This window comes from Neocloeon triangulifer, unplaced genomic scaffold (genome assembly GCF_031216515.1).
Source record: "Neocloeon triangulifer isolate White Clay Creek 2 clone unplaced genomic scaffold, ASM3121651v1 ptg000012l, whole genome shotgun sequence".
In the NCBI taxonomy this organism is placed as follows: Eukaryota; Metazoa; Arthropoda; class Insecta; order Ephemeroptera; family Baetidae; genus Neocloeon; species Neocloeon triangulifer.
The window spans coordinates 3,444,563-3,469,587 of NW_026775554.1; the positions used below are offsets into that span (position 1 = coordinate 3,444,563).

The 25,025-nt window shown below is 37.0% G+C and overlaps 4 protein-coding genes across 4 annotated transcripts; 2 read left to right on the forward strand and 2 right to left on the reverse strand.

Moving 5' to 3' along the window:
* The first annotated feature begins 1 nt into the window (after window position 1).
* LOC132196554 (18S rRNA aminocarboxypropyltransferase) lies at window positions 2-1,242 on the forward strand. Its single transcript, XM_059619298.1, has 6 exons — window positions 2-109; window positions 162-370; window positions 420-589; window positions 644-857; window positions 916-1,089; window positions 1,148-1,242. The coding sequence occupies exons 2-6, from the start codon at window positions 199-201 to the stop codon at window positions 1,195-1,197; spliced, it is 780 nt and encodes a 259-aa protein (XP_059475281.1). The 5' UTR covers window positions 2-109; window positions 162-198; the 3' UTR covers window positions 1,198-1,242.
* On the reverse strand, window positions 1,239-2,969 carry LOC132196555 (nucleolin-like). Its single transcript, XM_059619299.1, has 5 exons — window positions 2,876-2,969; window positions 2,447-2,587; window positions 1,772-2,137; window positions 1,573-1,712; window positions 1,239-1,502 (listed from the first exon to the last, which is right to left on the reverse strand). The coding sequence occupies exons 2-5, from the start codon at window positions 2,564-2,566 to the stop codon at window positions 1,481-1,483; spliced, it is 648 nt and encodes a 215-aa protein (XP_059475282.1). The 5' UTR covers window positions 2,567-2,587; window positions 2,876-2,969; the 3' UTR covers window positions 1,239-1,480.
* A 285-nt stretch (window positions 2,970-3,254) lies between these two features.
* On the reverse strand, window positions 3,255-10,138 carry LOC132197913 (transcription factor SOX-9-like). The gene is made up of 7 exons (XM_059621516.1): window positions 9,961-10,138; window positions 7,663-7,846; window positions 4,885-4,972; window positions 4,346-4,506; window positions 4,184-4,288; window positions 3,989-4,126; window positions 3,255-3,929 (listed from the first exon to the last, which is right to left on the reverse strand). Exons 1-7 carry the CDS (start codon window positions 10,127-10,129, stop codon window positions 3,698-3,700), a joined length of 1,077 nt encoding a protein of 358 aa, XP_059477499.1. The 5' UTR covers window positions 10,130-10,138; the 3' UTR covers window positions 3,255-3,697.
* Window positions 10,139-12,787: 2,649 nt separating this feature from the next.
* Window positions 12,788-21,782, forward strand: LOC132197912 (transcription factor SOX-9-like). Its single transcript, XM_059621515.1, has 5 exons — window positions 12,788-13,055; window positions 16,196-16,342; window positions 19,952-20,128; window positions 20,257-20,435; window positions 20,688-21,782. The coding sequence occupies exons 1-5, from the start codon at window positions 12,808-12,810 to the stop codon at window positions 21,152-21,154; spliced, it is 1,218 nt and encodes a 405-aa protein (XP_059477498.1). The 5' UTR covers window positions 12,788-12,807; the 3' UTR covers window positions 21,155-21,782.
* Window positions 21,783-25,025: the final 3,243 nt, after the last annotated feature.

Sequence of the window (25,025 nt, forward strand, 5' to 3'; positions counted from 1 at the left end):
ACTGCTCTTATCATAAACAAATCTGCCTGAAGAATCCCATGTGACAAATTATTTCTTTCTTTAATTATATTTATACTGTACAAAAATAAACAAAACAAATTATCAAAAAGTAAGCTATGAGAATAAACTTCATAATTAAAATCATTATTAATTATTTCCAGGTTTCAGTTATCTCTGTCATTGGAAATTTAAAAAAAAATGCCTAGAGGAAAGGCCAGAGCAGGACATTCGAAGAGTGAAGGCAAATCAAGCAAAAAAGGGACCTCTCGGAGGACTGACCGTAAAGCTGCTGACGAGGAGGAAGGCGAGTCGGACATTGTCTACCGATTAGCAGAAGTTGACATTGAAAATGGCAGTAATGAGTCGTCAGGTAAATTAGATTGTTTTGTTTTTACGTCAACTAAATAATGATTTTTTAGAGGAAGCAGAAAAATCTGTTGAAATAAATTACCCCGTCGCAATGTGGGACTTGGAGCAGTGTGATCCGAGGAAATGCTCTGGCCGGAAGTTAGCCAGACACGGTATAATGAAGACACTCAAGTTAGGGCAAAGGTTTCCTGGTCTAGTCTTGACACCAGCAGGTGAAAAGGTTTGGTGAAAATTATTCACAAAAGGTTTATTATTTAATAAATAAAAAAATCAGTGTGTATCTGCCGAGGACAGAGAGGTCCTCTTGGACAAAGGCATTGCTGTGGTCGACTGCTCATGGGCGAGGCTTGATGAAGTGCCATTGTCGAGGATGCGCACTCCGTATCCACGACTTTTGCCATATTTAGTTGCTGCCAATCCAATCAATTATGGTCGACCCTGTCAGCTTTCATGTGTTGAAGCATTAGCTGCTGCTTTTTACATTTTAGGTGAGGATTTATATTTATTTTCGAGTACGCCTTTAAACTAAATCAATTTATTACGTAGGTGAAAAAGATACTGCTAATTTTTATTTGAGTAAATTCTCATGGGGCCACAGCTTCATCAAGTTAAACCAAGAACTGCTCGATATTTATGCAGCATGCAAAGACGGAGCAGAAATAATCAAGGCCCAACAAGAGTACCTCGACAAAGAAGAGATTGAGAGGCAAAGGCGAAGAGGTTTGATTTGTTATATTTTTTAAACTTGGATTTTATTAATTTTTTTCCTTTAATACAGAAATGCCTGATTTTCCACCATCTGAAAGTGAATCTGAAGACTCGTTATAAAATTAAATCTGTTACTTTCTAAAATTAAACAAACTTTTGAATAAGATGGTATGTGTGATTTATTTAAATTCTGGCAAAGTGCCCTTCGTTTCAAGCCACACCATAAAATTGAATTCACGATGGAATGTTACTATTTCTGAACAATCAAGGGAAACACTGAGTTGTACGAGATATGATGATTGCATGGGACACAAACCAATGAAAGTCCTAAGAGCATTTAAGTTTCTAATCTTGTGAATGATGAGGTCAACGTGTAGTAAACTGATGATGAATAACTTTCAGATTACACAGCTCCTGCTTCAACGCTGCATCGAGTGGCCAGAAAAATTGGTATCAACATAACATATTCAAAAAAATACCACAAAAGTTGCTTACGAAGGTGCTACGGCTTCCTCTTCTTCAGCAGGGATGGTATCTCTGAGGAACTCGACAATACACTCATTTGGCCCCTCCTCCTCCAACTTGACGGGAGCAGCTCTGTATTGGTCACGGTTGTGGTGGCTCCAACCAGAGTACTGAAATTTGTAAATAATTTGAATGTTTCATTCTAAATTTTGATTTAAAAGTTTCTTACGGTCGAAGTGCTCTTGTACAACATCTTTCCGTCCTTCTCAAATGGCATGAACTTCTGCAGCAGCACTTTGCCGTCAATTTTCCAGATTGGAGGCTGATCAGCACTTGTGAGATCCTTCTTCAGCACAACAAACTTGCCAGACTTAAACTCCTTCTTGGTAGGGTCCTTGCCGTCGTCCTCCTGGCCGGAGCTCTCAGATTCTTCCTCATCCTCCTCATCTTCAACGTCGTCTTCGTCCTCCTCATCATCTTCGTCAGCCTTTGCTTTCTTTGCTTTGACTCCAGGCTTGCCCTTGCTGGGCCTCTTGGCAGCACCGCGACCCCTTCCGCGGCCTCTTCCTCTGCCACGAGTAGTCTTCTTGGGAGACTAGAAAAGTAAAAAAATAAATCCAAATTGATGATACGTGTTTTGAGCAAATTGGGTTCTTTGATGCTTGGTACAATAAATAATATCCAAAATTTTGGAAATCATTCCGGCGGCAAGAAGGGGTGGGGGAAGAACCAAAAGATATCGATTTTTACAACAGCAGCACGAAGTCTTTAGGAAATCGCCAGAATAATAAGATGTATTTAATTTAATTTATGTTGAAATACTTGAGGACCTTTCACAAAACGAACTTAATGAGTTCTTTGGCTTTTGGGTTTAAAATGGCGGATTTGAATTAAGAGAACTGACCTCGTCTTCTTCCCAGTCTTCGTCTTCAGAGTCGGGGGCATCCTCTTCATCCTCCTCTTCTTCGGAAGGGTTGTCCACGAACTCTTCCTCCTCGGAACCGTTTTTCTTCACGTCAGCCATGGCAAATGGAGAGTTTCAGAGCTGAAACGAGCAAAGTTGCAGAATGACGCCGACTCAAGTGAAGCCAAAATGGATTGACCGAAATATTCGTTATACGGAAGATAGAATGTAGAATAGAATCTTTGTTATGGCGTTTGGCGGCTTTTTCACGCACGTGCGGCAAATTTCAGTGGCCAAATTCCAATGCTTTCTCGATCGAAATAGTCTTAATTCTGGATTTATCCGAAAGCTTATTTTTTTCTCAAACGAATTTGTGTGAGTTTATCGCAATTAGCAGCTTTTAACTGCGAAAAATGTGCAAAAACTTACGTTTCAGTGATGTTTTAATGAAGCTCTGCCCGAAGACCCGGTGTTTGCAGTGACGACAGCGCCAACTAGTAGACAGCGTGGGGAAGCTTCGCTCGAAAACAAATGCCGCACGCACTGCGTGATTTAAAGGAAGGACAAGAGGCGGGAAAATAAAGTCGCGGCGCGCAATGTCCACGCATGTCAATATAATTTATGTAATTTATATTATATTGATTGTGTCAATTGCAGGAGAGATACAAAAAGAGAAAGGGAAACAATAAAATTATTGATAATTGATAATGAAATTCAAATAAATGACCCGCCTATATAGTATTTTATTCAATTGTTTCAGCTCAATTCATATTTAGGAGCATAGGAGAAAATAAAAAGAGATTTGATATTAGTAAATATTATTATCTAACTTTGCTTTATTGTGGCATCCAATAATGGATCAGATTTTTTTCGAAATTCGTGAAATTACATCCATTGGCCAGATTGTAAAATACAATTAAAATTTAAAAATGTGTTAGGATTCATGATATTTGTTATACATATTTTATCTCTTTGCTTTTAAACCTTATATGTTCAGCTTCATTTACATTGTATTGCTTTATAATATATTACGAGCAATTTCAAGTGGTTTCTTTCCGTTTACGAATTTACACCATAATTTGCAACAATGATGACTAATTTAAAATTTCAAAGTTTATCTCTAATTATGGCCCATTAAAAATGTAGTTAAACACCACTCTAAAATTTTAATAATTAAATGAAAACAGGCACAAATCGAAAGGCACTTGAAAAATCAACTTTTTCAATCTTATCAATATCAATTGGAAGAAATTATCTCGGAGGCATGTAGTACGGCGGACCCTGATAGGGGTGATGATAAAAAGGTTGCGGCTGCGGATATGCTTGGGGCTGTTCGAAGGGCAACGAGTGGCGGTTTGTAGGACCAAAAGCACTGCCAGACTCATTTTCTTGCCTCAAAGTGTAAAAATTCGGTGTCTGGTGTCGCTGGACGTATGTTGTCGAGCTGGTTGCGGCAGGTTCGTACTGCTGGTGGTACTGGAAGCTGATATAAAATGGCAAACAATAAAAGTGATAAAAGAATTAATTTAAATCCAAACTAACCACTGATTGGAAAAACTTTTCTCTTCCTGCAGGCTACTCTCTGCTACTCCCTGATAACTGCAATCCATTCTGCTTGCTCTCAACTCTGAAGTATTATTTTTCATAAGTGTCGTCTGGCCGTGTCCATTTCTTAGAGACCTAAAAACAATTAAGCAATTGAAATCTTTCATTTTTTTCTATTTTGCAAATACGAACCCTGCCGACGAATTGGCCTGCTGAGGCGTTTTCGGAGGCGTCGGAGGAGCACCGGGGGACGAGCCATCGGACTGCAAAGATAAATTCGCCGCCGCCGTTGGGACCCTACTTATTCATTGAATAAACAACTTTCCATTTTCTCTTGATTTTTAAATTAAGAACCTGTTAAAAGATCTCGCGGAAGAAACACTACTATTGCTACTCGGAGCTTCTGAATCCACATACCGCTGGGTGGAAGGCGAATCGTCATTGGCACTTGTTTGCGTTGGCGCCTGTTTTTGTGAAACTCTCGCCTTTGGCGGCTTCCTTCTTCTCGGTTGATACTGCAATTTTATGTTGTTCAAAAAAATTTAATTATTTTGCTATTTATGAGCTATGATTCATTATATTTATCATTCTGTTTATTTTTTCAAAACATATCTTAAGAGATATTTTAGTCTCTAACTTTTTCAGTTTTCACATTTTTTTTTTTTTTTTTTTTTTTTTTTTTAAATAAACGTTTAGTTCAACATATTATTCCTGCCTACCATTTGTGCTTATAATTGAAGACTGATTTTATAAGATTGAGAATTATAATCATTAGATAAGATTTTATTGCTATTTTTTTTCATAATTCAATAATTTTTACATCAAAAATTCAAAAATTCTTGAATTTTCTTCACACGTAAAAAAAGAGTTTCAACATTTATTACTGTACTTACCTTGTAGTCTGGGTGGTCCTTCTTGTGCGCGTTCCTCAATCGCTCTGCCTCCTCCATGAAAGGCTGTTTTTCTGCATCACTCAAAATTCTGAGGTAAAAAATACAAAAGAGACAAAATCAGGAGCATAATGCAAACAATTCAAAAATAGACCGCTTCTGAGCCCTCCCTTAATTTTGTAATAATTATCGCCAACTCGCATCGTCTTTCAGCAGGCAATTTGCTTGCCTGATTTGAATGCGATTACTCACTGCCGAGCGCAGGCAGCAATAATTAATGCGCGCGTATCGCACACTCGCTGACAGACGGACAAATAATGACGCGCAGATTACGATCGGCTAAACTAATTTCGACTTCTTGAGTTTGAATTTTTTTCTGAACGCATTGCAGGAATTCCCGTAGGCGATGCTAATTATTTGTTTGTGTAGCGCGAGCTGGGGATAGAGTGCGATAAAAGCAGCGGCAGCTTGCGCGGACAAGAAGAGGAGGCTTGGAGCAGGTGCAAGATGCAGATAAATAATTTCATCTCCCGCCGCGGTTTGCAGGCGCCTCTTCGTAGAATCAGGACCTTTTCTTGATAAACTGCAAGGTAAACAAATCTGCACGTGTGCAAATAATTTCAAGAAAGTCAAAGAAAATTTACCTGTAGTATGAATTGTAAGAATTTTTAGTATATTTAATTGTAATTCAATTTAAACTTCAAATTTTGATTCAAATTTGAGCTAAAAACGTTGTTAAATATATTTTCAATTGATAAAGCAGTTTGCGAAACGATTTTTCGTTTTTGAAAGCAATTATTTCATCAATACTTTTTCCTCTTCAATTGTATTTTAATTCGGTAATTAAAACACAATTACACTAAAAGAACATATACTTTTATAAAAATTTATTAATATAAACATTAACTATGAATACAAAATTTAAATTATTTACAAAACATTAATTTTGAAAAGGCCTAAAATATTTTGCATGTATTTTTTGGATACTGTAATTGTGCTTATCAAATAAATTTAATCATTTAATTATGGTTATTGGCACGTGCATAACTGTATTATTTTATTTTCTAGACATATTTCATCGACGTGAGCGGGGTTTTCAGAGCTAAACTGTGCGAATTGCGTCTCTGATGATTTTGAAATTCGCAAACATCTAAATATCAGCGTCGCAGGCGGGTCAAGTAATTAAAAGTGGCCGCGACATTTTATTTTAATAATATGCTGAGCGCGGGCAAATTAATTGAGAGCAGCGCTGCGTTAACGCCACATTAATCAGGGCCGAGCAAGTTGGGCTGTCAGCAGCAGGAACGGCCGCGCGACGGCCCCGCTATATGGAGCCAATTAAAGGAAGGCGATTTAAAAATATATTTGTTGGCTCGTGTCGTTTCTCGAATTATATCGGACGTGTAATCATCGCAGGCAGCCCCGGATTATTATTGTCAGTCTGGCGTGCACGCCTCATTTCTTAAAGCCAACTACCTCTAAATCTGAACCGCCGCATCCTTTCCACGACTGCGGGTCTCGACGACCAGGACCAGATCGCTTTACAGGGGATGAGGGATGGCGAGTGCTCGAAGAGGAAATTATACACTCCACTAATTTTTTGGCAGAATGAAAATTTTGCGCTTTTAATAGAGTTGGTCATTGATATTATGGTTTTTTTTACCAGTGATTTTGTACAAATTTGATTTGTTATAAATTATGATTTGCTCTGAAATTAATAATAAGTAATGTCTCTTTTGTTGACTTTGTCTCCAATTACTCTCCATTAAAATTTCAAAAGCATTTAATTGATTTATATAAAGGCTAAATTTTAATAACAATCTCAATGAATTGAAAGCAATTTTTAATTTAATTAATAATCCTTTAAATATAAATGCAAATTTTTACATAAATTCAATTATATTTAGTTTCAAAAATTGGCAAATGACGACCGAATTTTTTTACCGGTAAAAAATTCATTATTTTTAATTGGTTTTTTAATAATAATAATAATAAAGTCTTTTCCGCGAAGCCAACAAAGAGCTGTGCTAATATACGTGTGTATTTAAAATTAAAAAGCTTCGTCTGTTTACTCTGCATTATTCTCGAGCGCTTCTGATGTGCCGCCGCAGTTAAATTCGTCGTGATTTTTTTTATCGCCATAGAGCTGTCTGGAAAAACACAAGAAAACGCTATCTGCCGTGAAATAAAAATTATTAACGGCGCTAACTTCAATCAGAATGGAAATTAAGGCAACAAAGTCGCGTCATAAAACACAAGTTCAAAGCGCTGCAGCCTGGGCATTATAAATTGGTGCCGTGGGCTTTCGTTGGAAATAATAATGCTGACAGGGAAACGGTTACTCGGACGAGCAATTGATGAGATGATCAAACATCTCGTTACTTATGCACGGAGAAAGAGGCACCTCTGTGTTTTTAGCGAAAGGCGAGGCTCCTGAAGTGAAAAAGGTGCTAATCGCCTCTCAAGACACATGAGGAGGAGTGCCAGAGAGAGGTGCTAACTGCCTTCAACCTGCCTAGTTAAAATGCAATCGCGCACCTCATTTTTATTGCGTACTAGAGTTTCTCCTTTACTTTAAATTATAAATGGTCATGGGACCTTTCATAAAGACAAAGAAAATAATCAATTATATGCAAAACAACATTTTTTTGTTTTAATTTTTATTATTCTTTCTCTGTGTTCCTTTTTTATTGGAAAATTAAATTTATTCACTGGATTTTCAAAGATTTATAAAAAAGATTTTGGAATGAGTTGCTTAGAAAAAATATTAATTTTTCTTACCTCCACAGCTTTCCAAGCGTTTTGCTAAGTTCTGCATTGTGAAGTTGAGGGTATTGGTCTGCAAGCCTCCGCCGGGCCGCCTGAGCCCAAACCATGAAGGCGTTCATCGGCCTCTTGACATGAGCCTGCCTCTTGCTTGCAGTTGCGGCCTTTTGGGTGACGGGCAGCAAAGTCCAATCGTATCCTGATAAAATTATCAAAAAATTTTAATATATAATTTAATTTGCTCAATAATTAGTGAAAAATAACAATGCAACATGGCAAAGAGACAAGAGGCTTGGTTGCTCTTTTTTACCAATGAGTTATAGCCATAATGACTCTAGAGTAAATCCATGAGCAACAATCAAACAATGGCTTTATTTTAATTTTCCAGACGTTCCTCCTTAATAGAAAATTCAAGCACAAATTTGTGGAAATTTCAATTAAACTTGAAATAAAAAATAACTGAAATGATATCTATAATTTGTGAAGGTGTTCGTGTATTTAATTTTGCGTTTCTGAAAATTCTCTTCTGGATCTTTGATGTTTTTTTTATCCTTGTTAATGATCAAATTGAAGAGAAAAAAATTAGAGAAAACTAATTTTATTGACATTTCTGTGGAAAGTTCAAAGTTCAAAATCATTCTTGCTCTTTTTTAGATGCATGCTTTGGAGATTATTTGAGGAAAACAAAATTACTTTATTTGAATTTTTTTTGTTTCCGAATTAAGATCATTAGATCATCAAAAGCGGTTGTGCTTGGGGGCGCATCAAATTTTTAAATAATTTCCGACGCGTAACGGCGGCGGGACTCTTTCTGAATCCACCGCGTTTTTAATTTATTAGGGGCGCTCGGCGACAAATGCGGATGGATGTAAAACAAACGAGGTATGGCGCAGAAGCGCTCGGCTGCCGACGCACAAAGAGAAAAGCCGCCGCTAAATGAGCAATTAGCGGGCCCGCGATGTGACGACAAATGCACGCGTAATATCTCACACGAATTAATGAACGCGGCGAGTTGGAGTAAATATAAAACTAAGCGGGTGGATCAATCGAGTTGGATTAAATTTAATTTGGAAGAGGTCGGATTTCTGTTGAGCTCGCGGCGCGCCGGCCGGGGGATGATGGAAATCTCACGTGTGCTGGCGTGGGTGTTTATTTCCTGCATTTACGGCACGCGCAGTCCCATATCCATCGATGCTGCTGTCTCAAGCAAAACAAACACATTCAATCGAGATGAGTTCTAACCTTGCTTGATATAAAACAGTGCAGCCTGTCACTTTCCTCGAAAATGCTAACGCGACATTTAGTGCCGGGATAAAATTACGTGTTGAGAATCTTCACTTTGAAAAGTTAATTTTCCCTGTAACAATATTAAAAAATAAAAAAGGTACATTATTTCTGGTCAATTTCAATTTAGTCTGGGCTGATTTGTAATATAATGTGGCGGTTGTTCTTTTAATGAACTATAAATTATTTTCAGTTAAAAATCGACTAAATTTTGGAAATCATCGGTTTTTTTATTGTAAATCTTTTATTTGACATTTTATTTTGTGAATTTAATTTATTTTAATTTAATTTCCAAAAAAATTGTTTTACAAATTTGTTTTCTAAATGAAGATTTATTATCTGACAATGAGTGCTAATTTTTCATTTATTTGAACATTTCAAACAATTCTTCCTGCTTCAAAGTCACTCATTTTCAAGCTCTCTTCATCGTCTCGCCGATTCTCTTTGAAATTTTCAGCCAGATTTGTGGGCACATAAACAGGATGCAAATCTGCTGTCGTCCGATGATTGAATTGTACTTCCTCTCTTTCTCGCCGCGACTGTTTTGTTTGAATGGGCAATAAAAGGCTCGTGCGCGCCGAATGATAAATATTTAAAGCAGCAAGTCGATGCCGCCAAGAGACGAGGTGAGCATCCACTATTTTCACACCGCGGACGCAAAACACGACAAATAATGTGAAACAGTTTCAACCGATGAAAAATGCAACAAACATATCTATAAACTTTTTAAATACAAAAAGAAATGACCTGATTCAAGTAATTTTTGTGTACGTTTCAGTGGTGAGAAATTAACTCGAAAAATATTAATAAAAACTTCTGATATAATTGTTCAAGATTTTGATGATTTCAAAGAAGGAAAAATAAGCTTTGCTCCTTTTTTTGGTGGAATTATGCAACGAGCTTTGAACCAGATTCGAGCGGGTTGCATACTCTCTGATATAAAGGGGCACTCGGAATATCACGGATTTTGTCTTAAAAACTTTGATAATAATTATATGCTTTAAAAAAATTTTGAGCTTTGAATCTCACCATCGAGGAGTTTTCCCACGGCGGCGTCCAAAGGGTTTGCCGAGTGCTGGCCGCGGGGGCAGAGCTGATTGAGGGCCACGGAGGCCGAGGATGGTCCGGCGACGCCACTTTGATGGTCCACCTTCACCAACTGCGGTGTGTCTGTTGCGGCTTTGTACATGCTGGTCATGCTCCTGGCACAGACACACTGAATACATTCAGAGTGGACTTGAGAAGACTCTTTCTTCCTCGAAGCCGCGAAACGAAGACATTTTGTGGCGCATGCGTTTCGACACTCGCGAGCAGCCTGCCTTTGGGCGGCATCGCTAAATTATGCAAGAACTTGAATTTTCTTGAATATAACGCATTACTTGGAAAATAATTGAATTGAAAATAATAATAAAAATCCTAAATTAAAAATCAATAAAAAAAATTTGAGAAAATTTCAATGGGAAATAAATTGATCAATATTCATTAAACAAGTTAGACAATCTGGAGAATGTCTTTTATTCTAAAATTTTTTAATTCCATTTATTTAAAATAAAATCATTTTTTATATTATTTAATCCCACGCTTTGCACTTTGGTATATCCATATTATTTTCAGGTACTTGAAAAATTAAAAAAGCAACCATTTTTCCATTAGATTTTTCGCAGTAACAAATATAAAAATCTTTCTTCGGAAATTCCATGAAAAAATTATTCACAATCAGTATTTCCCGATCTATAACAAAAAATGCCACAAATCATCACCGTATCTGCGTTTCTGACACACGCAGAGGTCGTGACAACACTTGTGGTGCCCATCTGCTGTGTCGGAAGTCAAGTGCAACAATAATTCTTGTTTCGATAACTTGAGTGACCACTTTTTCATCCCATAACGCACGCATCGGTCGAGCAGGCGTGATTCTGGAAATGCACTCTTCTTCCTCATAAGATATTCTTCTCTCAAGAGACCAGATGATTAACTGGCTGCGTTCTTATCACTGGAAGGCGCTCATTAGCCTAACGAGCAGCAGCACACGCTGGTCCATTATTTGCGCCGCACAACAGATGTTCTCGCACACGTTTGCGCTTTTCGCTTTCCTAGTCGCGGCGCGTTTGAAGTGGACTGTTTCAGTGGGTGGTCCAGAGCATTACGGGGTGCGTTCCAGTTCACCTGCACCCTTTCAGGAACTCCTCCTTCCGACTCATCCGCATATATGTATATTACGCATTCCGCGTGTGTGGCTTCTCGCGCCGCGTCTCTTATCTACGCGCTGTTTGCAATAATGTTTTTAGGGGGTGGTGTCGGTGCCTTTCTGTCTACCGCGCCGCACACGCAGCCCACGAATGAGCCGCCTAATCGACCCGCAAACATTGTAAAAGCATCTCCGCTGGAGGTGCATGTGCGCATTCCGAATTTATTATTAGATTGCTTGCATGTGCGCGTCAATGAGAACAGGAAACTTTCCGCTAACTTATAATTTGACTTTACTCCTGGTAAAAAAAACTTTTAAAAATCAAGAACGCTAAATGCTACAATTTTAAAGAAGATTGAGAAAATTCGTTTGAAAAAGAATAGGAATATAGGTAGAAGAAAAAAGTTGTTTTCAAACAGTTCTGGGTTGTGCAGTGCTTGAAATAAAAAATTTTATTTTCAATTTCAGAATACTGATATTAATAAATCCTCCCTTAAATTAATGCAACTCTGATTAATATAATACTAACTAAAATTCTTAATTTTTCAAAGTTGCTGATAGTGCGTTTTGAATTTATTTATTTGGAAACATAATAAATAATAAAATAATAAATTAAAAACGAACAAAAAGTGAATTTCAAGAAAAAATTGAAACCAAGTTTCTTGTTGCAAGAAAAGAAGAGTACATAAAATTTTCAATTAAACTTTAAAGAAATTAAGATCTTGCTTTAACTACAAAATTATCAGGTGGGGGGGGGGGGAAGCTGAAAGTTATGTCAGAGAAAAATATTACACACAATGAATTCAATAATTATAAACCTCAGATAATTGTTAGTGTGCGTGTGTTTTTTCTGTTCAAAATTAGTGTTGAGTAGTGTTTTGTTTCTCGCACAGTTTCAGTAAATCCACGTAAAAACCTCTTAAAAATTATAAACCTTTTGACCGGTTATTGAATAATTTTTCTATTCCGAATTTTTGTTGCACATACATAAAAGGTACAAAAGTATATAGGTATAATTGTGAGAGAATGAACGAATTGAATAGAATTCCCTTTTGGAATGCTTATTATATTATACTTAAAAAATATAGAAAATAAGTAATTTTTCTTAATATAATGCCATTATTTATAATAGTTTGAATTGCTCCGCTTTGTAATTGGATCAGTCTGCAGGTTTTAATATGTAATTTATTTTCCAAAATTTGCTGGTTCCACAAGTATTTTGGGTGAGAGAGAATAAAAGAAAAATAATAGTAGTAACACAAAATTTCTAACTTCTCATCAGTCCTGAATTGTATGGCTGATTCTTGTAATAAATAATTAAACTATATATTTAATTTTAATTAGAAAATAAATTATTAATGCTAGTTTTCTGCAAATAATCATTTTTTGTAAAGTTCAAATTAATTGCCTCAAAACACAAGCTACAAACTTCAGAAAATCCCGTTAAAAAGATAATCGCTAGTTCATCGTGCCCTCTGCATTTGGAGACCGAAACCGCAGGGACCTCAGCTCGTCAAGACTCAAAAGCTGCGGCCCCGAGCACCAAATCCGCCCTGCAGGCGGAGCCTTTCGCGCCATTGGCTGCGGCGTCCGCCGAGTCTCCTCCTGGTGCTCGAAGACCCGCGTCCCGACCACGTGTTGCTCGACACGCCAGAGAGAGAACGCAACTCGAAGGGTCAACACGCACCATGTCCGACAGCTCGCCGCCGTCACCCACCTGCACCGCCACGACCGCCGCCGCCCTTCGCGACCTCAAGCCCTACAGCAGCTGTGGCAAGCAGGCCTCGCAAAAGGTCATCGTCCTGACCGGCTATGTCAGGCCTCCGCCGGCGCCGCGAAACGGAGGCGGCGCCGACCTGGACAAGAAGGAGATCAACGACGCCGTGTCCAAGGTGCTGCAGGGCTATGACTGGAATCTCGTCCCCATGACCACCAAGTAAGTATCTGATCAAGTAAATTTTTTGTCCTAACAGTTACCAGGACTTCAAAATAACTTTACTGATATTCAGCGAATTTTCATTCGCAAAACTGAAAATTTAAAAAAATTAAACTCTGATTGTTTTTCAAGATTAGTTAATTAAAAATATCTAATTCGCATTGTTCACTGGCCTGGCTTTAAGCTTACAGGTTTTGTTTTACCTCTAATTTTTCATGTTTTTGAAGAAATTAAAGAATTGAGCCTATGCTATAATAAACAAAACAAAAATATAAAGCCCAAAGAAACCAATCGAAATAGGAAATAATTGATTAGTAACTTTTGACTAAACGCCTTATACGTGGAATTACGTTCCGAGACAGAGCCCGGAACGTAATTCAAGTAAAAGGCGTTGAGTCAAAAATTACTTAAAACAAATTGATTAACTTTTGAGTCTAACAATGATATTATTTAAATTTATTTGTATTTCTCTGGTTGCTTTCTTCACTCAAATACCAGAAAAAAGGAAGTTTTTATAAAAAGTTTATTATTAGTTTTTCTTCTTCCATATTCAATTTGCAGTTTGTGTGAAGATAACATTGTTTTTTTAATAAATAATATTATTCAAGCTTCTAATCAACCAACTAATTGTCCAATTTATCAGACATTGGTTACTTACTAAAAATAAGCTATTAACACATTAATTGAGGATAATTCTTTTTATAAATATATATAGTCCTAAAAAGAAAGGTGATTTGATTTGATGTAGCCATTTTTAGCATGGCAAACCAGTAAAAAAAAAGTTTTTGTTATGATAATTTCACTATTTACAATATATAATCATGGAAATAATAAATTTTATCAAATATAGTTCTTAATTTTTTTATTGATAAAAATTTATTTCTTTCCTTTTCATAATGCTTTAAAATGAAAAATAAATTTGGATTTTTTTAGTGATATTTAGGCTTTTTCTAGAGTTGTTTTTAGTCTGCCGCAGCTGACGCCTTTAATTAGCTCGCTCGTTTGAGGCTTCGGCGTAAAACTTACACTCGCACTTGAATTATACTTTGCTAATTTTCCAAAATTTAGCAGCAATTTTCCACTCGCTAATACATCTTACTCAACATCCAGCCACACTCCACACTTTCAATTTCACGGCCATTCGAGTATTTTGAAAGAAAAAAAGAATGGCCTATGCAATGGGGCAAACCACCAAGCAAGAAAATGATTTAAAAAATTCCAAGTGTATAGCAATTGCAAAAAAATCTCGAATAAAAAGAGAAGCATTGGCGCCAATTTTTTCATTTGGTGATAAAATGCGCAATGGTTCATTTTCGATTGCAAAGGCACTTGTCTAATAACCACGTTATCATATTTGGGATGAGCGTTCCACGATGCCCCGGATGATGAGGTCATGAGTGTGAGCATCCTTAATGCGGCACTTATTAGGGTGTAAAGTGTTTGCCTGTCAGAGGCACCGGGTGGTTTTTCTCTAATTTATCCCAGCCCCCTCTATTTTTTTACTCCGCACTGCTAAATTTTCAGATTTGTATCCTCCTGCACTTATAGTTTCACATACAAAAAGGGCACCGAGGAAAACTCTTAATACTAAACATCTTTGCCAAACAAACTGCTTAACACCGCGTACGATCCGTGAGCAAACATTATAAAATTCAAATGCACGTCTTCTCGGCTGGCAGGAAAGCGACGAGAGCGCGTTTGCTCACTCGCTCGCGCTGCTTGAGCTGTAAAGATGCCACTTTTTTAGTGAAGCATTTTTTCATTATCACTCTCCACCGCCGGAGTTTTAACACCGGAGTGACGATAAATATTCCCTCGGGCCGCGACTGCTGGAAAGAGAAAAAACGCAGCAGACGCACAAAATTGGAGAAATAAATACTGCGGCGCACGGAATTTCGCCAGCTTTGCATTTTCTCTTTTTGTCACGAATCGCGGGTGTTAATTACAAAAGTGACGCGGGCCAAACCAAATAAAGTCGTCTTTTAAAATGAATCACACTTATTTATACATATTATACATGAAAAAAATAAGCCAAATCTTTATTTACCAAAGAATTTAAGTTTTTAGGAAAATACCTGAAGGTTGTTTATTATATTGTTTTTGTTATTTGTAAAGGAGCAACGGGCGCCAAAAGTAAATTGGAAAGATTTGAAAAGGAGGATCGTATCAACCGAATTATCTCCACTATTAATCAAACAAATCAAATCATCTTTCACTGCAGCCTGCGCAGGCATAGTAATAATAATTTGGAATCACGTGTGTGTATTCGAACATTATACCATTAATTAATTACCCTTTAAAAGGCTGTCATGCCGCCGAGTCTCGCGGGCGCATCGCGCGGCCAATTTTGTCGCGTCATTGTAAACTCTCGTGCCTCTCAGCATTCTCCTCGATCGCGGCGCTGCAACAATAAAAGTGCCGCAAATTGTCTCAGCTCGCGGGGGGCCCTTCGCTAATTGGTCAACCATGCTGAATCAGGCCGTTCGGAAATTTTTGCCTTGCATTGGATTTACTGATTGCCGACCGCAAACCTTGGTGAAAAATTTGATATCGGGAGAAAGCAAAATGGTCCTGACTGATGATCAATTATTATACTGCAAATTTTGAAATTAAAATTAGTTAAAATTGATCATTACATTTTTTTTTCTCAGAAATGTTAACATTTTTGTTTCTTACGAAAAAACCAAGAAATTCCTGAGTAAATAAGTTGAATTTCCCACAGCAGCGCTTCTTTTACACACACGGTAGCTCATCGAGAAGAGCTCTAGTTAGAGCCGGGTCGAGAAATGTCGCACCCCGCGCGGCCACTGAACATCTTTGAATAGAACGAGATCCACAAGACGAAATGATGCGCACCTGTTTGACACCCACTCTCAAATCGAGAGCGGAATGTAACAGTATTGATAACGCTCTTGCTAATTACCGAGAACATACACTATTTGTTCCAACAACCATCTAAACAATTGGATCATTTACAAACTTTGTTTGATTTGGTTAAAAATGCTTTAGAAAACTTAACTAACGCAAAATATTTCATCTAAAGCAATTTTAAAAATTCAATTTTTTGTGCATTTATAAAAATATAAGAGTGCCATTTTTTCAGACCAATTTTAATTTTTCCAAAATATTTGGTCTGACAGGGTCGGCTCGGAAAAGAGGTCAACACACGTGAAGCGGCCGATGAATGCCTTCATGGTTTGGGCCCAGGCAGCCAGGAGGAAACTCGCAGACCAGTACCCACAACTCCACAATGCAGAACTCAGCAAAACCCTCGGCAAGCTTTGGAGGTAAGTTTTTTCTATTTTACTTTAAATCCCTTTTATTATTTTATCCCGTTCAATTGCGCAGATGTGTGATTCTTCTTTAATATTAAAATAACATGTCATTTCCTGACCAACATTTGTTTTCTGACCCACCGTGAACAATTCCAGAGCTGTGAAATATTACCATTGTGTCACAATTTTCCCCATGTGTCCCTAAAAAATGGCAGAGCTTAAAAAATCGGCGCCTTTGCTCTGCTGAAAACGCAGAGATAAAATTTAGCCGCTTTTTAAATCTGTAGAGAGCTGAGGGTGTAAGAAAAACAAACAGAGAGATAATTTACGATGAGGACCGGATATCGTAGATGCCGCGACGACAGGGCTGATAATAAGATTTTTGGGTGCACGCTTGGCCTGAGGAGCGCATTTGAATGTTTTCAAAGGAACAAATAGGAAACTTGAAAGTCGTCCACCGCGACAGACATTGTGGGGTTTGAAATACCAACCAATAAACGAAACCCAATATATTTTTTTGATTGACTCAAAAATCGTTTCTAATAAAAGTCTGCAAGGAAATTAGAAAATAGAATGTGTAATTCATTAGCTCAGCGGAGAGCTTTTCTCACTGGGAAAATTTGGTGCACATCAATTACGCTCAAGAAGACAAACAGGGCACACCGAGGGAAGTGCTGATTTCAATCTCTTGTGGTGCTTTACTCTGCGAATGTACGAGAAGTTGCCAGAGGTCTTTCTCAAGATTGCCTTCCCTCCACTTTGTAAAACAAGAACTTTATTGGTGCCATAAAAGATCTCCTCTTGAAAACATTTCTACTACATGATACTTTTGTTTTAAATTAAATTAAATTTCGACAAACTTATAAATTGTAATCAATTAACATTTTGTTGCAAACTTAATTAATTTACTATTTTTATAATTTTTGAATATTTATTTATATCTTTGCTATTATTATTAACATTATTTTTATTAAAACTTTGGTGTTTATAGTGTGCATGTGTCTTTTTTGGTTTATCTTTATCTTTTTTATACAAGTTCAAATAATTTTGCCATTGTTAGTCTGATCACATAAATTGTTTTTCTTTCTCTCTCACGGCTTCAGTAATCCACATAAAAATCAGTCTTAAAATTATAGATTGTTTAATCTATTCTAGCCATAGTTAATATATAAAATTATTTTAAAATTAAATAATTTTTATTGAATTTTAAAAATAAATATTATTCCGATTTATTGTGGCAATGAAAACACACCCTTCCGGGTTCCGATCGACTATACAAAACTCATCTGTTGACAAACTGTCATACGCGAGTTGATAAAGAATAAGCAATATAAAAACGTGGTGATGCTCAACTTCCTCCGATTCCGGCCCAGCCACGATTCCGCGGCCCGCGAGATAAATGATAATCACTGCTCGATTAGTCTGCTGCACCAAAGAAGCGTTGGGACCTCTTCCTGTTTGATAAGTCGCAGGTGTGCGGGCCCCAATATAACTTTGAGAAGGTAAATATTGCAAGGTGACGGCACCCGCTATACACAGAGGAAAACGGAAAACCGACCGGGCTTGCCGTCAGCACCTTGCGTTCGAATTTCCAGCAAATTTCTTTACTGAGCACATTTTATTTTTTCATATTTATCACAGCAATATGCGTAAAGAAAAAAAAATATTTTAATCAGTAAATAAACTAGGGTAAAAATAATTTACTAAATTATAAATTTATATAAATTTTTTTTAAAATCTTGAGAATTTTTCATATTTTGCTCATTTTCTTTTGCCTTTTCATATTTGTTTCTAAATTAAGTTGTTTTAAGGAACTAATTAAAATAAAATGTGGGCAGCATCACTTCGTTTGGGCGCACGAGCTAATGCGGGCAGACAAATTTCCGTTTCTGCTGCTATTCATCAACATAGATTAGATCATAAGCGCCGGAGTCATTTGTTGTCCATCACTCTCATGTTGCCTGGAGCCCGCCGAGATTCAATCACAATTTTTTCGCTCCCACTTTTTCGCCAACTCGCATATCCATTCGTAATTTATGGGCGAGAGCAAAGGGCTTTTTCGGACCACACGAGGCGCGCAGATGTGCACAAGTGGACGCCAACGGACAACACACCCTGCGCGCGCTAATCCTCCTGAAAGCCCGGAAACCAGGTCGCGAGCGCACTTTTGGTGTAAAAAAGTGTTAAAAAGCTCGGCTATTTAACTTTGACAGGAGCCGAAAGGGGAATATAAAGAAAGCCTTTCTGCTCTCACACGTGGCCACGTGAAGTCCTGTGGACAAACATAGACGCACACACCACTACGTGTCAAAGCACATTGGCTGCACATTGTTCGACACTTTCAGAGCGATGAACCTTTCCAAGTTCAATTTTCTAGGTCAAATGCGGAAATAGATTTGAGTTCATTTGACTCAGAAGGCCAGAAAAATGAGATCATTTTAAATGTCTTTGAATTAAATTTCTAATGATTGAAGCATAGTTGCTTTAAAAGTTTTTGTTATTGTTTATTTTATTCAGGGATTAAAAATCATCTCAATAATGTTTTATTAAACTTATTACTTAAGAATAAAACCAAGTCAACCGAGACTCACTGCGGCGGATGGGGTCTTTTTGATCTCGGAATTTTTAGCAAAATTCTTTCTAGCGGTGGTGCCGTTTTTTCCAACAATTCCTTTTTTTCAAATAAAATGTTTTTAACAATTGCATGTAAACCATGTGATGTAACAATTTGGGCAAATAAACAACGATAATAATAATTTCAAAAGTTTTCTTTTGCACAAAAATATTAACAATGCGTCTAATTTTGTACATCTTTTAAACGATCGCTATTTCAAAAGAAAAATTAAGTAATTTTTATTTTTTGGCATTCGTGAACTTCAAATTCTGCAAAAACGTTTTTATTGGGGAAAAAATAAAAAAAAAGCAACTGGCTTTCGTCAAAGCCAAACTTGACGTCTCGGTCTTTTAGTTTCTTTTTCTTCCATTTTTCATCCAGGCTATGCTCCTGCGAAAGATCGCATGAATGGTCACTACTGTTTGGTCGGCAAACATAAATTGTGAAAATGTGCGTCTTTTCTGCGACGGATTCGGAGCGGCGTTGCTGCAGCTTTTTGCTCTTTCTCCGTGCCTGTTGAAAATGACGTGGAGAAGAAGCGTCTTCATGTGCACTCTTTTCCTTACACGGGTTTTTAATAATGCCGAGGATAAAAATGACTCCTTACGACACCGAGCGGCACATCGTTTGAGCAATATTATATAGCTGCACTCGAGAAAGAGAGCTGCTCTTGGGAGTAAAATGTGAAGAATTTTACTCAAGAAAAGAAAAAGAATAAATTTGATTATTATTTCTACAATTTAATAATTGTTTCAGTTTCTAATTTATAATTAATTTGATGGAGATAATGCATTTTTACCTTGTATAATCTTTAAAAAAATAAATTAGTTGTTATTTAGATAATAATTTAAATTATTCCAAACAACAACTAAAAAAATTTTAGCAGTAAAAATGTGCTGCTTTTGTTAAAATTGTTTTAAAGTAATTGTAAGCGCCCCCACTCAAGTGTCCCTGACTGCACTTTTAGCTGTTTATAACTGACGGCGTGGAAACGTGATATGTTGCAGATTACTCGGCGAAATCGAGAAGAGACCCTTCAAGGAGGAGGCCGAGCGGCTCAGAGTAATTCACAAGAAAGAACATCCCGACTACAAGTACCAGCCGCGGAGGCGCAAACATCTCAAAGGCTCAGTCAAAAACGAGCACCACGGTTCGCAAGAGCAGACGTGCGCCATCAATTACAGGTAATGACCAACCAGCCCAATGCCCAACCTCCACTTCAATATTATTCCCGACTAGCATTAATTAAAAAACAGCAGTGAAAAGAATTTCATTCTACCAGGCCATCAAGCAAGTTTTTCTTATTTTTCAGTCGCACTTCCAAGAGGGAAAGGCCGATGTCACCTTCTGGTGCCTCCGGAGTTTCACCCCGCAGCTCACAGGGACCACCAACCCCTCCGACCACCCCTCAGGCTGGCGACTATTCTATGGTCAGGTACGCGGCTGCCCTTTCAAGTGGAAGAAATTACTACATGGCAAGCGACCAACATGGTAAGTTTTTAATTAATACCAAAATCATTTTCAATATAAAATTATTTGAGTCCGCACAGATTAAAAAAAATCGCAATTCTTGTGTAAAAAATAATTGATACAAAAATAATAATTTAGAGTTATTTTTTCATTAGAATAGATTTTAAACATTTTGCTTGAAAAAAAAATATTATTTGCCAACATGAAGTAATGAATTTAAAATTAATATAATTAAAATTTTAATTAATTGTGTTCGTTTTGTGTCATTTTCAGCCGCCACTGCGTCCCCTGGGCAAGAACACCAGGCGCCAAGCCAGCAGAGCATCGACTTCAGTCGCATTGACATGGGTCCGTTGCACGCCATCTCGGACGACGGCCCCTTGCCCGAGGCCTCCGAACTGGACCTGTATCTGCCCAGCAACAAGGGCGGCCACTTGAACACAAATGCTGCAGGTCCCGGCGCACCTTGGGCAAGGTCGCGTGCCCTCGAAGAGCCTGTCGATGAGGCTCGGCCAGTTTCTTACCACGAAATGATGCCCAAGTATGAGCAGCAGTGCCGAGCGTACGAGGCGCCCTCGGCAGCTCCGCAACCCTCCTACCACCACCTCAACTTCCCCGACTACTACTCCTCGGCCTGGGGTGCACCGCCCGTGCAACACCCCTCGCTGCCGTCCTACCAGCAGCTGCAGAGGGTGTCCACCTACTCGGACAGCAACCACTCGGGCAACTGGAGCAACTGATCAATCTGCCCTCGTTGGTATTTTGGCTATTTGTGAAAAATGTACTTATTTGCTCTTTTAGTTTTTAAAAAAGAAAGGATTTCTGTAATTTGGCCAACGAATCGAACAAACATAGGAAATTATAATTTTATTTGCTTTTTAAAATTGGTTACTTATTATTGCTGATGTTTTTAAACATCATTTAGGGAAAAATTTAGAATAGAGTCAAGTATTTGTAAATATTTTTACAAGTTTGATGTATTATTAAAAATAGATTTTATATGAAAAAATTTATTATGTAAAATTAGAAAATGCTTATTGTTAGTCACCTTATGCTGGAAGGATAGATCTGTTGGCAACTCTGCCTGTATTATCGTGTGTATTTTGAGCGTTTTGCTAGGAAGGCGATAAAATAATGCCTTACATTATTTTGTGATACATGCGTCACTCAGCGACCAAAAAGTGCTTTTCTCAACATTCCTATCCGTTTACTTTTATTTCAGCACAATTTTCAAAGTCGTATCAACTGATGCATTTATCACAAGCGAAGATCTGATTTATCACAAGAAGCGAGATCTGATTGCTGCAAATCTCTGACTATTTTTTACTTTTTATAAATAAAATGTACGTTGAATTGATGAATTTTGCAATAAATCAATCCAAAAATAGATCATGACGTTTCCATTTGTGCCACCCAAAAATTATAAATTATCACGCTGGGCATCTTTTATTTTATTACACATCCGTTTTCGTGTCTACAGAGAGAGGCAGCAGCAGCAGCAGGAGAGATTCAGGGGTCGCGTCAAAGGCTAAGCAGTTCGAAAATCATCTCTATCTTTAGGCTTTGGCATAATTATTATTTTAATTGCTGCTCCAGATGTGATTCGTTATGTATACGACGAAATAAAATCTCTGCTAACGATTATTTGTGGACGCCTCGCTTTTGGTCCTGATTACAGTGATGGTTTGGCTGGCTTGGACCGTCAGATGGGAATTTCGCGGAATCGAGTTGCGTCCCACCACGCTGCAACAAAAAGTGCTAGCAGCGTCAAATTTTCACACTTTCTCGCTGATTTCATCATATTTAGGATGATATTGCAAGCGCACGGCTAATTGTCACGAAAGTTCTCAAAATATTATATGTAGATCATAATATCACAGAGTTTCACAAGGCACTCAAATATATATATATATATATATATATATATATATATATATATATATATATATATATATATATATATATATATATATATATATATATATATATATATGTCATTTTAAAATCTAAATTTACTTTTATATAGTGCATAAATTTGATAATTATATAATTCTTGCAAATAAAAAGTAGAAAAAAGTGATTTTTAAGTCAGGTTTTTTAATACTACTTTATTTTTAGATTTTTTTCTAAATAAAGCAATATGTTATGAATTATTTAGAAGAAAATAAATAAAAAAATTAATACATTTTTAAACAGCATCTCAAAATCTGAGACAAAAATTTACCCTTTTATTTTATGTGATTACTTGTAGTAAGAATAAAACACCAGGCCAGGAAGTAAATTACATTATGCCTTATAAATAATTTCTAAAATAAAAATTCAATTACAATAAAATAAACAAAATTCGAGCCATGTAACTCACAGAAATTGACATTGTTATATTTTAAGGGATAAAAATAGTTTTGGTTTGGGAAAATTGAATTTAATATAATGACAGCAAAAATTAATCAAAACATCAAAGGAGTTTCATTACATCGTCATTTTCTATTACAATTAATGAGAAAAATGAGAGTTTATAGGTTGAAATTGAAATTTTTTTCTTCCAATGTGAAAATATGACGAAAGCAGGAACTGAGCATATTAAACTTTCAACCGTGCAATTAAATTATTCAAAGCTATATGAAGGCCAATTTTAATTTTCTCAATTAAACGATATTTAAGAAACTTTCTTATACTCATAAATTCACTTTAAATTTTCTAGAGTGAATATTACTGAAAGTGCATTAAATGGTAAGGAACATTGCATGAAAACATGCAAAACAAGAGACGATGTATGAGAACTTTCATCGGGTAAACAAATAAAAATCGCAAATAGCAGTTCGCAGACGGGACCGAGAAAGAGACCAAAGCCAATTCCCACGTACAATCCCGCGCCGCACTCGACAAACGAATGGCGCGCGGGAGATAAAAGCAGTCTGTCGGAGGAGATGCCGCCGCGCTTCCTATTTAATCTCATCAGCAGTATAAATACGTACACACGAGTTGTGTACGTATGGATGGGAATGCAATTGGAGTTGAATAAAAGTGGTGTACTTTTTCCCTATAAAATAGCACCTGCAATGTTCCCACGCCTCATGGGTTGTCAAAATAACCAAAGAAACAATATCAGGATATCTGGATTTCGGGGCGATGCACCCAAACGCAAATACGGCAGCCCTTTCTCGGCTGATAATTTGAGTTGTGAAATTTTGTGTTTACCAAATAACTATTCGACAATGGGATCGATTTATATATTGTCACGGTGATAAGGGATGAGCAACTGTTTTGTTTGTTTATTCGGGGAACAGAGCAGAAGGACTGAGAGAGCTGTTGACGAGATGCAGGTGACGAAATTCCATCCATTTGAATGGAAGCCATTGTTGAATGATTTAAAGTTTAAAGGTCAGCAAATGAAGAATTAATAAAAAATTTTCAAAAAAGTAGAAATGATCTTATTTGTTATCATTCTTTAAATTTAATCATTTTCGTTATTAGTTGTTATGTAGTGCGGGTTTTTTTTTGCAATTTTTTGTACAAATTCCGTCGTGTTTGCGTTGTTAAATGTTTTTCAGTTTCCGTTTTGATTTTCCAAAAGATATTTAACGTGGATTCAGATACTGAGCGAGAAAGCTTTTAATTTTTCCAAAACAGATTTGGGATTCTTGTTAAAAAAAAAATCAATTTTCACCAGCTAAAAATTCGTTTGGTTAACAGAAATCCTAATTTGAACGAATAAGTTTTGTTAAAATTCTTTATCCCTATTTCTGCACAGTTCTGAGCTCTATATTAGTTATTATGCTTTATACTTTCAAAACTATATTGAAAAATTTCCTGCTCTTCATTAGTGAGGCATTAAATTATTTAATATTAAGGAAACTCTGGTTTGGGTGCAGAGCAGGGTACATTTGGGCTCTGGAGGAAGAGTCGGCGCCTGAGTTTTGATCTCGTCTTTGTAGACTAGTCGCGCTCGCTCTCGGTCCAATTGCGTATGACGGCATGGAGGACGAGCGCCGAGATCTTGAAGCAGATCCATCAGCATCCCGAGCGAGTGTATTATCATGGCCTACAAAGGATTCTGTTACCAGCTCATCATATAAAATTTTATTTACAGCGGTGCCGCAAAGTCTAAATAAACCAAGACGCTATTTCCTGTCGCACTGATGCAGCTCGGAGATTTTTCCAGTTGGAAGTTTCGCTCAAGCGTAATTTTTTAACAAGAAATTTTAAGAAATAATTAATATAAATATCCTTTATATCTTTTTTACTCTATTTAAAATTTAAATAATAATAATAATAAGGGCACAGGAACTTGTATTTTTAATAAGGCCACACAAGTTTTTCTGATCGTAAATGTCTAACGAGCAAAATGCAATCAGCTGAAAATAAAAAATGATTTATTTTATTATTCTGTTCGCCCCCACTATCACGAGTACGCACTGGATGCATAAAAATGTTTGGCACAGAAGCAACCCTGTTTTAGGCTAGACAAGGGTTACGAAAGGGCGGCGAAATCAGAGGTCACAAATAATAAAGATAAAGAGGTGTAGATAATGAGAGAGAGGAAGCCCTGCAGCAGCCACTCATTCATTCATTCACTATCCTCCATTCACATTTGGCGCCGCATTCTCACAA

Excerpts from the sequence above, each read along its gene's own strand:
- LOC132196554 (XM_059619298.1), top strand. The coding sequence starts at position 199 with ATGCCTAGAGGAAAGGCCAGAGCAGGACATTCGAAGAGTGAAGGCAAA. Across the intron at positions 371-419 it reads TGGCAGTAATGAGTCGTCAG|AGGAAGCAGAAAAATCTGTT; the intron begins GTAAATTAGATT and ends ATGATTTTTTAG. Across the intron at positions 1,090-1,147 it reads TGAGAGGCAAAGGCGAAGAG|AAATGCCTGATTTTCCACCA; the intron begins GTTTGATTTGTT and ends CCTTTAATACAG.
- LOC132196555 (XM_059619299.1), bottom strand. The coding sequence starts at position 2,566 with ATGGCTGACGTGAAGAAAAACGGTTCCGAGGAGGAAGAGTTCGTGGAC. Across the intron at positions 1,713-1,771 it reads TGTACAAGAGCACTTCGACC|TACTCTGGTTGGAGCCACCA; the intron begins GTAAGAAACTTT and ends TACAAATTTCAG. Across the intron at positions 1,503-1,572 it reads GAGGAAGCCGTAGCACCTTC|CGTTGAAGCAGGAGCTGTGT; the intron begins GTAAGCAACTTT and ends CACTCGATGCAG.
- LOC132197913 (XM_059621516.1), bottom strand. The coding sequence starts at position 10,129 with ATGACCAGCATGTACAAAGCCGCAACAGACACACCGCAGTTGGTGAAG. Across the intron at positions 7,847-9,960 it reads CGTGGGAAAACTCCTCGATG|GATACGATTGGACTTTGCTG; the intron begins GTGAGATTCAAA and ends TAATTTTATCAG. Across the intron at positions 4,289-4,345 it reads TCCGCGAGATCTTTTAACAG|GGTCCCAACGGCGGCGGCGA; the intron begins GTTCTTAATTTA and ends ATGAATAAGTAG.
- LOC132197912 (XM_059621515.1), top strand. The coding sequence starts at position 12,808 with ATGTCCGACAGCTCGCCGCCGTCACCCACCTGCACCGCCACGACCGCC. Across the intron at positions 13,056-16,195 it reads CTCGTCCCCATGACCACCAA|GGTCGGCTCGGAAAAGAGGT; the intron begins GTAAGTATCTGA and ends TTGGTCTGACAG. Across the intron at positions 20,129-20,256 it reads ACGTGCGCCATCAATTACAG|TCGCACTTCCAAGAGGGAAA; the intron begins GTAATGACCAAC and ends CTTATTTTTCAG.